A 12,360-nucleotide genomic window follows, 5' to 3' on the forward strand; every position below is an offset into this window, starting at 1 on the left:
TTTTGAAGACATGCTTGATCCTGTAAATTGAAAATAACACGTGTCATCATCATATATAAGAAGAAGGTACATCTGTATATTTGTATAGGAAAAATATAGGGTACTAATATATTATTTGTCAATTTATTGTCAATAATAATTAATTATTATATTTTAAACACATGTATAAAGAGACATATCTAAAAAATATATCTATAAAAATATTTTTATTAGATACATCTATAAAAAATATATTTTTATTAAACACATCTACAAAAACACTTCTATTAAATACAGTTATAAACAAGAATTGGCAGAAATTAATAAAAATATTGTTGATAATATAACAGAATTGATTTATATAAAATTGTATCTTTACACTAGAGCAACCCCGCTTCTTAATCCATCCTCATCCACACATGCTTTAAGATATTTAGATACACGTGCTTGGCATTGGCTATTGAGGAGTGTTAGGACGAAGTGTTAGGACGAATAAATTTTGTAATTTGTAATAATTAATTAATTATTATTAATATTTTTAATAATATAAAATTATTTTTAATAATGTAAAATTATTTATTTTTTTATGAATTAAATATTAATAAAATTTTAATAAAAGTGCAGCTGCTTAAACTTTTTCTTGCCTATTTATACAGCGTTTGGAGGGAGCATTTTTTGCAGAGATTTATCCAAATTAACCAAGCAACCAACTCCCTCTTCTTCTTTAATTTATCTCTCTCAGACACAGTCATGGAGAATCAGCAGCACATGGTGTTACTTTCAAGTCCAGGGCTTGGCCATCTCATACCAATCATCGAACTGGGAAAACGATTCGTCTTCCACCACAACCTCAAAATCACCATCATCGCCTTCACTTCGCATACATCACATGCTGAAAAACGCGTCCTCAAGACTGCCACGTCCGGCGGTTTCATCGACATCGTAGAAATCCCCCCGCCGGACATATCCTCCGTCATCGACCCCGACGCCGCCATCGTCACCCGCCTCTGTGTCATGATGCGTGAAGGCGTCCCTGCCATCCGTGACGCTCTTTCCAAGCTGGCAGGCACGGCCACGGTGCGACCTTCGACACTCATCATAGACATATTTGGGATGGAGGCTCTTGGTGTTGCAGAAGAATTGAAGATGCGTAAGTACGTGTTCGTGGCTTCCCATGCTTGGTTCCTTTCCTTGTTGATATACGCTCCAACTCTTGACAAACAAGTTCAGGGTCAATATGCTGACCAGAAAGAACCATTCCAGATCCCCGGTTGCACTCCGCTTCGACCCGAAGACGTGGTTGACACCATGTTGGACCGAAATGACAAGCAGTACCAAGAACACCTAGGTTTTTGCAACGGAATACCCAAAGGTGACACTATACCGTGCATTATATTCTCTAGAAGGGGATGCTCCGTAATCACGTGAAAGCGTCTTTTTTTTTTTAAGATATTTTTTAATAATTATAATTTAATACATATAATTATTTAAATTATGTTATTATTGTCAAAATTAGATTAGATAAATTAATTTGATCGAAAAATAATGAATCAAATTTTGAATTTGTCTAAATTAATATTATTTTTTATAAAAAATGACTACAATACCCCTATTATATAAAATAAATAAAATATTCTTATTATATATATTAATTTTGAGAATTCTAAATTCTAACTCTTTTCTTTTCTATCGTTATAGGGTTAGAATTTAAAGTTTTCAAAATTAATATATATATATTAGGAATAATGTCTTTGAACTTGGAAATTGGTATAGACTTTAAGGCATCAAAGAAAGCAAAGTCTATATAGCCATCATATATATATATATATATGGGCACCTTTTTTCTTTGCTATTACCTAATATTCTATTCTAATTGAAAGTTGACCACACAATTTTTTACCCTTTAAGCTTTATCGCACTATTAGAGGTTCCATGTACACAAATTAATAGTTTCCACAACATTCAAGATGCTTCTTATATATATATATATATATATATAAAATAAGGATATTTTAGTTGTGTTTTATAATAGGGATATTGTAGTAATTTTTTATAAAAAAATTAATTTATACTGATTTAAAATTTAATTTATTAATTTTTTTGCTAAACTGATTTATCCAGTCTAATTTTAATAAAAATAATACAATTTAATTAATTATATGTGTTAAATTTTAATTTTTAAAAAATATCTTTAAAAAAAGACGTTTTTGACATCTTTATCTAAGTGGCTCTCCCTCTCTAGAATTGTTATGAAATTTTCTATTAGGGAGCCACTAAGACACTGAACATGTCTTTTTATAAAGATGTTTTTTAATAATTAAAATTTAACACATATAATTGATTAAATCGTGTTATTTTTATCAAAATTAGACTAGGTAAATTAATTTGATTGAAAAATGGTGAATCAAATCTTGAACTGGTCTAAATTAATATTTTTTTTTAGAAAATGACTAATACAATACCCTATTATAGAAAATGACTAAAATACTTCTATTATATATATTAGTTTTGAGAATTCTAAATTTTAGTCATTTATTTTTCTATCGTAGGGTTAAGATTTAGAATTTTTAAAATTAATATATATATATATATATATATATATATATATATATATATATATATATTAAGAGTATTTTAAACATTTTCTACAACAAAAGGTATTGTAGTCATTTTTTATAAAAAAAATAATATTATTTTAGACTAGTTTAAGATTTGATTCACCAATTTTTTAGTTAAATCAATTTGTCTAGCCTAATTTTAACAAAATAACATGATTTAATCGATTAAATATGTTAAATTTTAATTACTAAAAAATATATTTAAAAAAAGACGTTTTGGGCATTTTTATCTGAGTGCTCCCTTCTTATTATGCAGAAAGTTACCACATATATCTAAAAATAAGAGAAATCACTTCATGACAAATATGTTTAGTATAAATAAACAAAAAAAATTGCCTAAATAAAAAAAGGCATCAATACGTATTTGAAATAAAATAAATAAGCATAGAAATATATTTCATTAACTAAATTTCATACATATTTTACAAGTATAAAATAAAAATACATTAGGAGTAATATATATTTAAGTTTAAAATTATTACTTGGTTGTTTCATATGTATGTTTGTATACTACTATTGTTGTAATTCTCATGTATATAGACGAAGAATAGAAAAGGGAAAAAAATATTAAAGAAGTTGAAAAAGGAAGAGGAACAAGTAATAATCAAGAGGAAAAGAGAGTTTTTATAAAAAGTTCTCTTAAGTAGTCTTTATATCAAATTAATTAAAGGTTATTAGTTAAGAATCGAAAAGTAGAAAGTTTTTTAAAATTTATAAATTTTATTCAATTTTATAAAATATTTTTAATTTTAAATGCTAAAAACTCAGACGATAAAGACGGTTCTCCTCTATTAAATAAATTATCATGTATTAAATTTTTGACATGTAGTATAAATTAAAAGTATTATCTTTATTAAAAAATATTGCTATATTTTTAATATCGTTAATTTGATTGTGATACTAATTTTTTAATTTATTTAAAATTTATTTTTTTTAATAATAATTTTATTAAAAATTTATTTTATATTTTTATTATTTTTTACAAATTTTATAATTTTTTATTTTTTCATTTTATTATATTTTGATATTTTTCTTATTTTGCGAATTTAATAACTTTTTACGAGTTGATTTTTTTTTAATTTTTTAAATATTTTTTATTGTTAAAAATTTATATTTTAATTTATCAATTATATATTATTGTTAATTATTCTATTTTTAAGTCTAATAATTTTTATTTATTTTTAAAATTTTTGAATAAAATTTATTGTAAAATTGAAATTTTTAAAAAAATATTTTATATTAATTTAAAAAATTCAATATCATTTTAATTAATATTATTTAGAATTATTAATATAATTATTTTTTATTTTTAATTTTATTCATAATTTATATTTTTATTATTAATCTATGTTTTTAGAATATATTTTTTAACTGTGTCCAAACAAAAAATTAAAAAATATATTTTTTTTCTATATTTATATGAGTAGTGTCCATTTTAAATGTTTGATGATTGACAAAATATTTTTAAAGACATGCCAAAACCTTATATAAAATAAGGAGGCCACTCAGATAAAGACGTCTAAAACGTCTTTTTTTAAAGATATTTTCATGTTGTGTTTTAATTGGTTTCTGTATAATTTATTCGGTGTTCCTCATCACATATTATTAAATTTCTCAAAAGATTTTCTTTCCAAAAACAATAAAAAATATTTAATTTGAACTAAAACAAAAAAGATAATAGATTAACTATTAGATTTTTTTTTAAAAATTATTTACATAAAAAAAATATATCACATTCATCAAAATATATATATATATATATAACAAGCTCAAGCTTTTTAAAATTTTTATAAATAAAAAAATAATTAATTTATATTCGTACAATATATAAAATAATTATTATATTATTATTATATTATAGATTAAGATTCACTAATTTAATTTTTTTTTATTTTTAATATAAGCATTAGAAATAAATAAAATTTTTATAACTAAATGTAGTGTAATAAAATATATATAATATTAATTAGTTCTTAAAAAATTCTTAAAAAATAGTTTCTTTCATTTTAGTAAAATAACTATTTATTAAAATAGACAAATTAATTATTTTTTCTCATATACAGTTTTTTTAAGACATAAAAATAATTAATTAGGACATTGGTTAAGATAATTAAAGTCACTATTTCATTAAATTTTTAATTTAAAGAAAAATTCTAGTTAATTTTGGTATAGAAATTTTGAATTTGAAAACATTGATAAAAATTATGTTGAATTTTGATTTATTTGATTCTCATTTAAATTAATCACTACATAAGTTAAAGTTCTGTTTTGAAATTATATTTGAGCTTTAATATGATTTTTAAAGTTTCAATTTACTTAGTTTGATTTTTTAACTTAGGTATCCGTGACTCATATTAGGGTTTTAAGTGTTTAGTTGAAAAAAAATAAGGTAAAAAAAATTTCAATGGTCACATCAAATAGTCGCTAAAATATATAGTAGCAGTCGTTAGTCCATCTCAGCATGTCTTTAACGATTTTGTGAGACAGTGACAAAAATAAGATTAGGAACCAATGTGAGTCATAACTATTAAATTGGGAGACTAAATTGAGTAAATCGAAATTTTTGAAATTAGATTGAAACATAGTTGTTAGAACCGAACCATCGAACTGGTCAAGCTACTAGTTCATTGGTTTATTGGTTCAACCAATAAATCACTAGTTGAACCGATAAAACCGATCTCAAGTAAATATAAAATATAAAATAGTTAAAAACTTAAAATTAAAATTTGAAATACATATCTTCACTAACATTTTATGAAGAATCAAGTCTCAACTTCTAAAAATAACTAATATAAAAAAATCATAAAATTTTAATACTACAATAGTATCTTATTTTGACACAATAAAAAAATAATTAATTCACAAAGCCTATCATCTAACTATAATATCAGTAGATTTTAACACTAACACCAAAATAAATAACTTTAATCACAATACTAGCAATAAAATAGATCAAGTAAATTAATAAATTTTTAGTAAAATTTATATTTATATTAATAATGGTATATAATTAAAATATAATTAATTTTAAAAATAGAAAAAATAAAAATTAAATTAAATTAGATATTTATGTATACTATATAATTAGTATTTGTCAAATATAATAATTAAAAGTGCAATGGCTAAGTGGCAAGTAGAGGTTGCTTTTGTTCCAGGGTTCTTGGTTCGAGACCTTGTGGAGACATTTTAAAATTTTTTTCAAGCAAATCAGTTTGGTTAGACCGGTTTGCACCGGTTTTTATCGGTTCACACCGATTTTATTCCTTAAACGGTCCAAAGAGTAAACCTAGTCCAGTTCCAATTCTAGTATGGTTCACTAATTTTTCGGTCGAACCAGCCAATCCAGTTCGATTTTTACAACTATAGATTGAGATACGAACATAATTTCAAAAACCAATAAGTATTATAAGATGATCGGATTGGATCGAATCGGATCCACACTCTAATCAAATAGAAGTAAATATGTTTTAAAAAGTAAGCAAGAAAATTATTGACTTTTTTTATAAAAATAAAAATTTTTAATATTTTTTATTTTATGGATATATTTGATATCTGATCCAAACATAAAAAGTGCAAATATCGAATTTGATCTAATGAGTTTAGTGCGAATTGGATCGAAATTTCAGCCATATCCCATCTGTAAACACCCCTAGCAATAATAACTAAAAAATTATAATAATTATATTTTTAACTAAGAGAAAGTGCCAAAAAAAAAGTACTAAATACAAGAACATTTAATCAAATATTAAAAGAAAATTTTACTTTAAAACAGTTAGACTTTTTTTGCTCATATATATATATATATATATATATATATATAATGTAATAATAATAATAATATGATAATTGTTTTATATATCACACAAATATAAACGTTTTTTTCTATAATCTTAAGAAAGGTTTTGTAAATCCCTAACCTTGTTATCGATTTTTGTAGTGTTAGCCCTCATATTATCAATTTGATTTTCATATATAATTCGGATGATAAATTATTTGGTGACGTGCTTCATTTTCTACTGTGATATACATACTTGTTTATTCTTATTATTATTATTATGTACATTAAAAAAGAACAGGCCAAATTATTGCCATAACATAATAGAAGTATGGAAGTTTATCATTCTTCTCTAATGGAGAAAACAAAATTCTTTTCAATAGTTTATTTAACGTTTAGTAGAATAAAAATAAATTTTATTAGAATAAATTTTAGTACGAGTTTAATATTTTTATTCATCATAAAATATTTATAGAATTACTCGTAGATAAATTTTGGAAAAAAAGAAAAAAAACCATGATTTTTAATTTTATTTTTAAATAAACTTTATTTTTAATTTTAAAATAAATTTTATTTTTTAATAATATTAATTTTTTATCGAATATATTTATTTAATTATTTTTTAATTATATATAATTAAAAATAAACGGTGTTTTCATGGTTTAAAATAATTATATATGATTAAAATAATTTTCATGGTGTTTACCGTATTTAATTATTTATAGAATTACCGTATATAATGAATGTGATATATTTTTTTATGTAAATAATCTTTTAAAAAAATTTAATAGTTAATCTATTATCTTTTTTGTTTTAGTCCAAATTAAATATTTTTTATTGTTTTTAGAAAGAAAATCTTTTGAGGAATTTAATAATATGTGATGAGGAACACCGAATAAATTATACAGAAACCAATTAAAACACAACATAAAAACATCTTTAAAAAAAGACATTTTAAGCGTCTTTATCTGAGAGCCTCCATAAAATAATAGATTACTATTTTAAACCGATTAATTAATGATATAGGTGACGGGGTGCTGGTGAACACTTGGGAGACTCTTCAACAGAAAGAGCTTGAATCACTGAGAAACAGAAACTTATTGGGTGGGATCCTGAAGGCTCCGGTCTATGCTGTGGGGCCCCTAGTAAGGCTGCCCGATTCAGAAATGAGTCAAGGGATTGAATGGCTCACGCATTGGCTCGACGGTCAACGGGAGGAATCGGTGATATACGTGTCATTTGGGAGCGGTGGAACGATGTCGTGTGAGCAAATGACCGAGCTGGCTTGGGGTTTAGAGCTGAGCGGCCAGAGGTTTATTTGGGTGCTTCGCGCACCCATAGACGCTGCGGACGCAGCTTTTTTTACCACTGGGAGTGATGGCCGCGATGAAGACGGCAGTAAGCTGTCAAAGTACTTGCCGGAAGGGTTCTCGTCGAGGACGTACAACGTTGGCGTTTTGGTTTCGCAATGGGGCCCACAAGTTGATATTTTGAGGCACCCTTCCGTTGGTGGCTTTTTATCGCACTGTGGCTGGAATTCCGCTCTTGAAAGCATTACTAACGGGGTGCCCATGGTTGCTTGGCCTCTCTACGCCGAGCAGAGGATGAACGCAACGCTGTTGGTGGAGGAGCTCGGGGTGGCTGTGAGGCCAAGGGTTCTGCCGACGAAGAAGGTGGTGGACAGGGATGAGATCGCGAGCATGGTGAGGGAGATCATGGTGGTTGAAGAAGATTGTAATAAGGTGAAGAAGAAGAACCCTATAAGGGAGAGAGTGAAAGCCATAGAGCGAAGTGCGGTGGAAGCTTTGTCCAAAGGAGGCGCACTTGCTCAAGTGGTGGCGAGGAGTGAGTGACGGAATGATCGACACGTGTTACCTACCCCCTTGCACATGTTTTATTATTATTATTATTATTATTATTATTATTATTATTATTATTATTATTTGGGATCTCACATGCTACATACTCGTTGTCCTTGCTTAGGCATTTCTGGACATGGGAAAGTGTCCAGTACGAATTGATAATTAGGGTAAGGAAACGAGGAGAGAGAGAGAGAGGGTAGGGGTTGGGTAATGTAATGTGTACTGTGTAAGATTATTGCTTTGTCTTTTATGGTTTTGTTTGTTTTGCAATATAGGATAAGATAAAATATTGAAAATAAGACATAAATAATAAATATATAAAATTTTATATGTTTTATATTCTGTTTGATTATAATTAGAATAAATTATGAAAATTTAATTTATTTTTATTTTTTATCAAAAAAATTTGAATAAAAAATATAATTATAAAAAATTAATAAAAAATAAATTATATTTTTATATTTTTTTATTAGAATAAATATAAAATATATTAATTTAATATTTTTTAATATAATATTTTTATCTATATCTCATCTGTAAAATATAATTTTATATTTTTATATCACTATGTTAATATTTCTCTAAAGTGGAATAGATGTATCATGTTTAATTTGTATGCATGTGGTGATTGTACCCCAATACAACCAAACGACATGGGAAGTGGACCATTGTTATCCGCAATATCATAACTTCATAAGCTGCTTTTAAGAAAGAAGCCTAAACGCAAAAGTTAGAGTACACACAAGATAACAGAGATAATAAATAAAGAATTTTAGAGTTAGAGGTTATCCATATAATATAGGAAGAGTTTCAAGTATACGTATACTGGAAATATCGATATTCTAGTTATTTTAATCGTTGATCTAAATTATAAAAAATATATATAATATATATTAATTAAAATTAACGGTTAAAACAACTGAAATATCAGTATTTTTGGGTACACCTGATAACTTTCCTATAATATGATGGATATAATTGTGAACAGTAAATTTAAGCTTTTTAAAAGAGTCCTTACCTTTATGACATCCAATTCAGAAATTAATTTAATAATAAAATAAAAATTGGTGTAATTTAAATATATTGGTCCATAGTGTATTGTGTATAAATGTGAATTTGTAAGTTTATAGATCTACAAAACACAATCTACATTTTGTCAAAAAGGGAAAAAAATAAATAAATTAGTTGCTACAAAATACAACCTACATTTTGCAAGGAGCAACCACAATGCAAAATGTATTTTTTTTTGTCTCCTATGCAGATTAGATATTTGGACTTTGATCTCCTTGAAAGACGTCAAACGCAACTTGTGTTTTGCCGGTTTTCAGAGCAAAACGAAAGCTGCATTTTGCAGGATGCAAGATTGCATGTTCGACACGTGTAGATGAAAGGATCTTTATATCTGCATTTTGCGTTTGAATGTGAAGGAAGAAGAGGTAATATGTGTTTCTGCGTTTTGTAAGTTGAAGGAAAGAAGAAGTGCAAGAACCAATATATATACACATATACTCGCTCACACAGAAACTGCTCTTTCTCACTCATTGTCTCTCACTCACGCACACTCCTCTCTCAATCATAGTCCTCTACTCCTATCTGCCGTCGTTGTCGTCCAGCAACCGCCGTTTCCGTCCCGTCGTCTGTCGATGCCTCACGCCGTCCAAAAGCCACGTCGTCGTTCTCAGCACCGTCGATCTTAGCAGCCACATCATCCTTAGCATCGTGGTTCTTCATCATTCTCAGTTGTGCTCCATAGTTCTCAGTCTCTCGGCCTCAAGTACGATTTATTCAATTTTTGTTCTAATTTCTTGTTTAATATGATTTTTGTGAACTTTTTTTATGTTCTGACTTCTATTTTTTTTTATGTTGTAACTTGATGATTTTTCTATTAATTATGATTATTGGTTCTTAGTTCTTGGTTTTGGTTTTCTGATTATTGTTATAATGATTTTCAATTTGTTATTATTATTGGTAATAACACTTATTTGGGTTTTTTTGTTTATGATTATGTTTTATGCCTCCGTTCTTGGTTTATTTTGATTTTGTTCTATTTTTATTAGATTTTAGGATTTATTCTGATTTTATTCTTCTTTTTGTGTGTTTATTTTGATTTCTGAATTCATTATTTTTGTTGTTGTGATTTTTGGTTTAAGGTTTTGGTTCTGTTCTACTTTTTTTTTTTTTTGCTATGAATTGAATGTGTTTATCTTTGGTGTGATTGTGCCTGAAGTCGCTTGTAGGAGGAAGAACAAAGGTTTTTGCATCCCAAATCGGAGTCTCAATCTTCTTGGATATGTAAGTAATACTGGATAATAACTCAAGATCAGATGAAAAGTGGGTTGTTGGTTTTTATTCTTGGATAATATCCTTATATTTATTTTTTTATTCTGGTGAAGTTTGTTGGTTTTTATCTTCTGTTTTGACTTCTTTTTTTTTTTTATTCTGGTTTAAGGTTGTTTCCTTGTACTACAATGATTTTACAGTTTTAATTAAGTGAACCAATGATTTTGTTTGTAAACTGTGTTTATTTGCTGAAACTTGTTATGATTCTAATTTTGAAAATAATTCAAAAATTTGAGGATTGAGAATCGAGAATACCTAACATTTAGAGGCACATGTTTAGTTTAGTTAAGCATTCATATCACTGTTTAACATTCTTTTTTTTTTTTCTTAAAATACAACCCCATTTGGTATTAATTGTTTGTGTTATAACGCAGTTTCTGATTTTAGGTTCTTTGTTTGCTGAATAATGTTTTGCTATGTTGCTAGAGAACATCAAAATATGGCTGATTGGCGGCTTTGCTGGAAAAATTAATGGAGGCAACCTTTTTTTCATTTTGTTGTGTTGAACTTTTCATGCTTTTCTATTGCTGTATTATAATTTTAGTTAATGAGGAGCTCGTGACGGGCTGAACGGACAGCAGCCATGAGTTCTTGGTGGAGAACTACTTAGCAGTTTTTGGTAGGCCGCCCGGTCTGGACGATCATACTTTGGGAAAGGTAAACTTTGCATAGGTTCGACGATGCAGAGACACTGAACCGTTAGACACACAGGAGTCAATCGAACGGTATGTCTGAACTCATATATTTTGTGTGTTTGGAACGATTGTGTTTCCAGACAAGTTGATGAATTTTGTAAACTCGAAGTTTTTACCTCTTCTTCGAGATTTCCATCGCATTCGACTCTACAGTTGGGGGTAACTAGTTTGGCACATCTGTATGTGTAGTTGTGCCGTGCATCGCGATATAACTGTAAAGAGTTGGTCGACCCGCTTATTTTGCTTTTTGTTTGGGCGTGGGAACGTATGCCATTTTTAGCACCTATTCCTCGCAATGAGCTTTTTGTTGTTGGTGTTCTAATTGGACAACAGTAATGGCTATCATCATTATTTTTTTTACTATTATTGTTAATATTATTTTTATTATTGTTGTTGTTGTTATTATTATATATTGATTATAACCGTTCTAAACTTACTTAGGTGGAGTCATTGGCCCAGCTAACGAGATATACGCGAAGGTCTACAGATCACTTTAGATAACAACTAGACGACATGGAAGTCAATGACGTACGTTTTAACAATTTCTATTAAGAAGTTTATTATGTCTAATAATTTAACTTATTGTCATTGTATTTATTGATGTCCAGTTTATACGGTGGCCATATATGAGAGTGGTGGTTCTTGAGGACCTATCCTTAAATTTGGTAGTGTGCTCTACGAAATCTCTGTTAGTGTCATTTAAATGTATCGAGTGGCCCCCAACAGACCGAGTAAAACACTAATTCAGGCTTGAACAACTTCGACCAGAGAAACCATTTTAGATTGGTGATGCTCATTGTAGGCGGTTGACCGTAATACAGAACTATGACTGAAGCGAAAGGAATAGAGTTTGGGTTAACATGTGAAATTTTGACTGCTATAATACACTATAAATAGGAGACGAGATTGTCGACTTTCATCCTCTCCTGGTGTACTATGCGTGGTACACACATCAGTACAAAAATCACCTACAGTTGTCAGATAGAGTTGCGCATGCAGAACCCGAGGTGAATGAACCACAGCTGCAACTCCCGCCACCACTAGGGATGGCAAAAATCCCTGGGCGGGGAGGGTATCCGCGGGGATTTACC

The 12,360-nt window shown here is 28.0% G+C and overlaps 1 protein-coding gene across 1 annotated transcript; it reads left to right on the forward strand.

Moving 5' to 3' along the window:
- The first annotated feature begins 662 nt into the window (after positions 1-662).
- LOC107640112 (anthocyanidin 3-O-glucosyltransferase 5-like) lies at positions 663-8,568 on the forward strand. Its single transcript, XM_088486192.1, has 2 exons — positions 663-1,351; positions 7,399-8,568. The coding sequence occupies exons 1-2, from the start codon at positions 730-732 to the stop codon at positions 8,223-8,225; spliced, it is 1,449 nt and encodes a 482-aa protein (XP_088342318.1). The 5' UTR covers positions 663-729; the 3' UTR covers positions 8,226-8,568.
- The last annotated feature ends 3,792 nt before the right edge of the window (positions 8,569-12,360 follow it).

The sequence above is a fragment of the Arachis ipaensis genome, chromosome B5 (assembly GCF_059453495.1).
Source record: "Arachis ipaensis isolate K30076 ecotype BB chromosome B5, ASM5945349v1, whole genome shotgun sequence".
Classification (NCBI taxonomy): domain Eukaryota; kingdom Viridiplantae; phylum Streptophyta; class Magnoliopsida; order Fabales; family Fabaceae; genus Arachis; species Arachis ipaensis.

Bases quoted from the DNA above. Each gene is read 5' to 3' on its own strand.
- LOC107640112 (XM_088486192.1), top strand. From the start codon at position 730: ATGGAGAATCAGCAGCACATGGTGTTACTTTCAAGTCCAGGGCTTGGC. The intron at 1,352-7,398 runs GTGACACTATAC...TTAATGATATAG, and splicing joins TTGCAACGGAATACCCAAAG to GTGACGGGGTGCTGGTGAAC.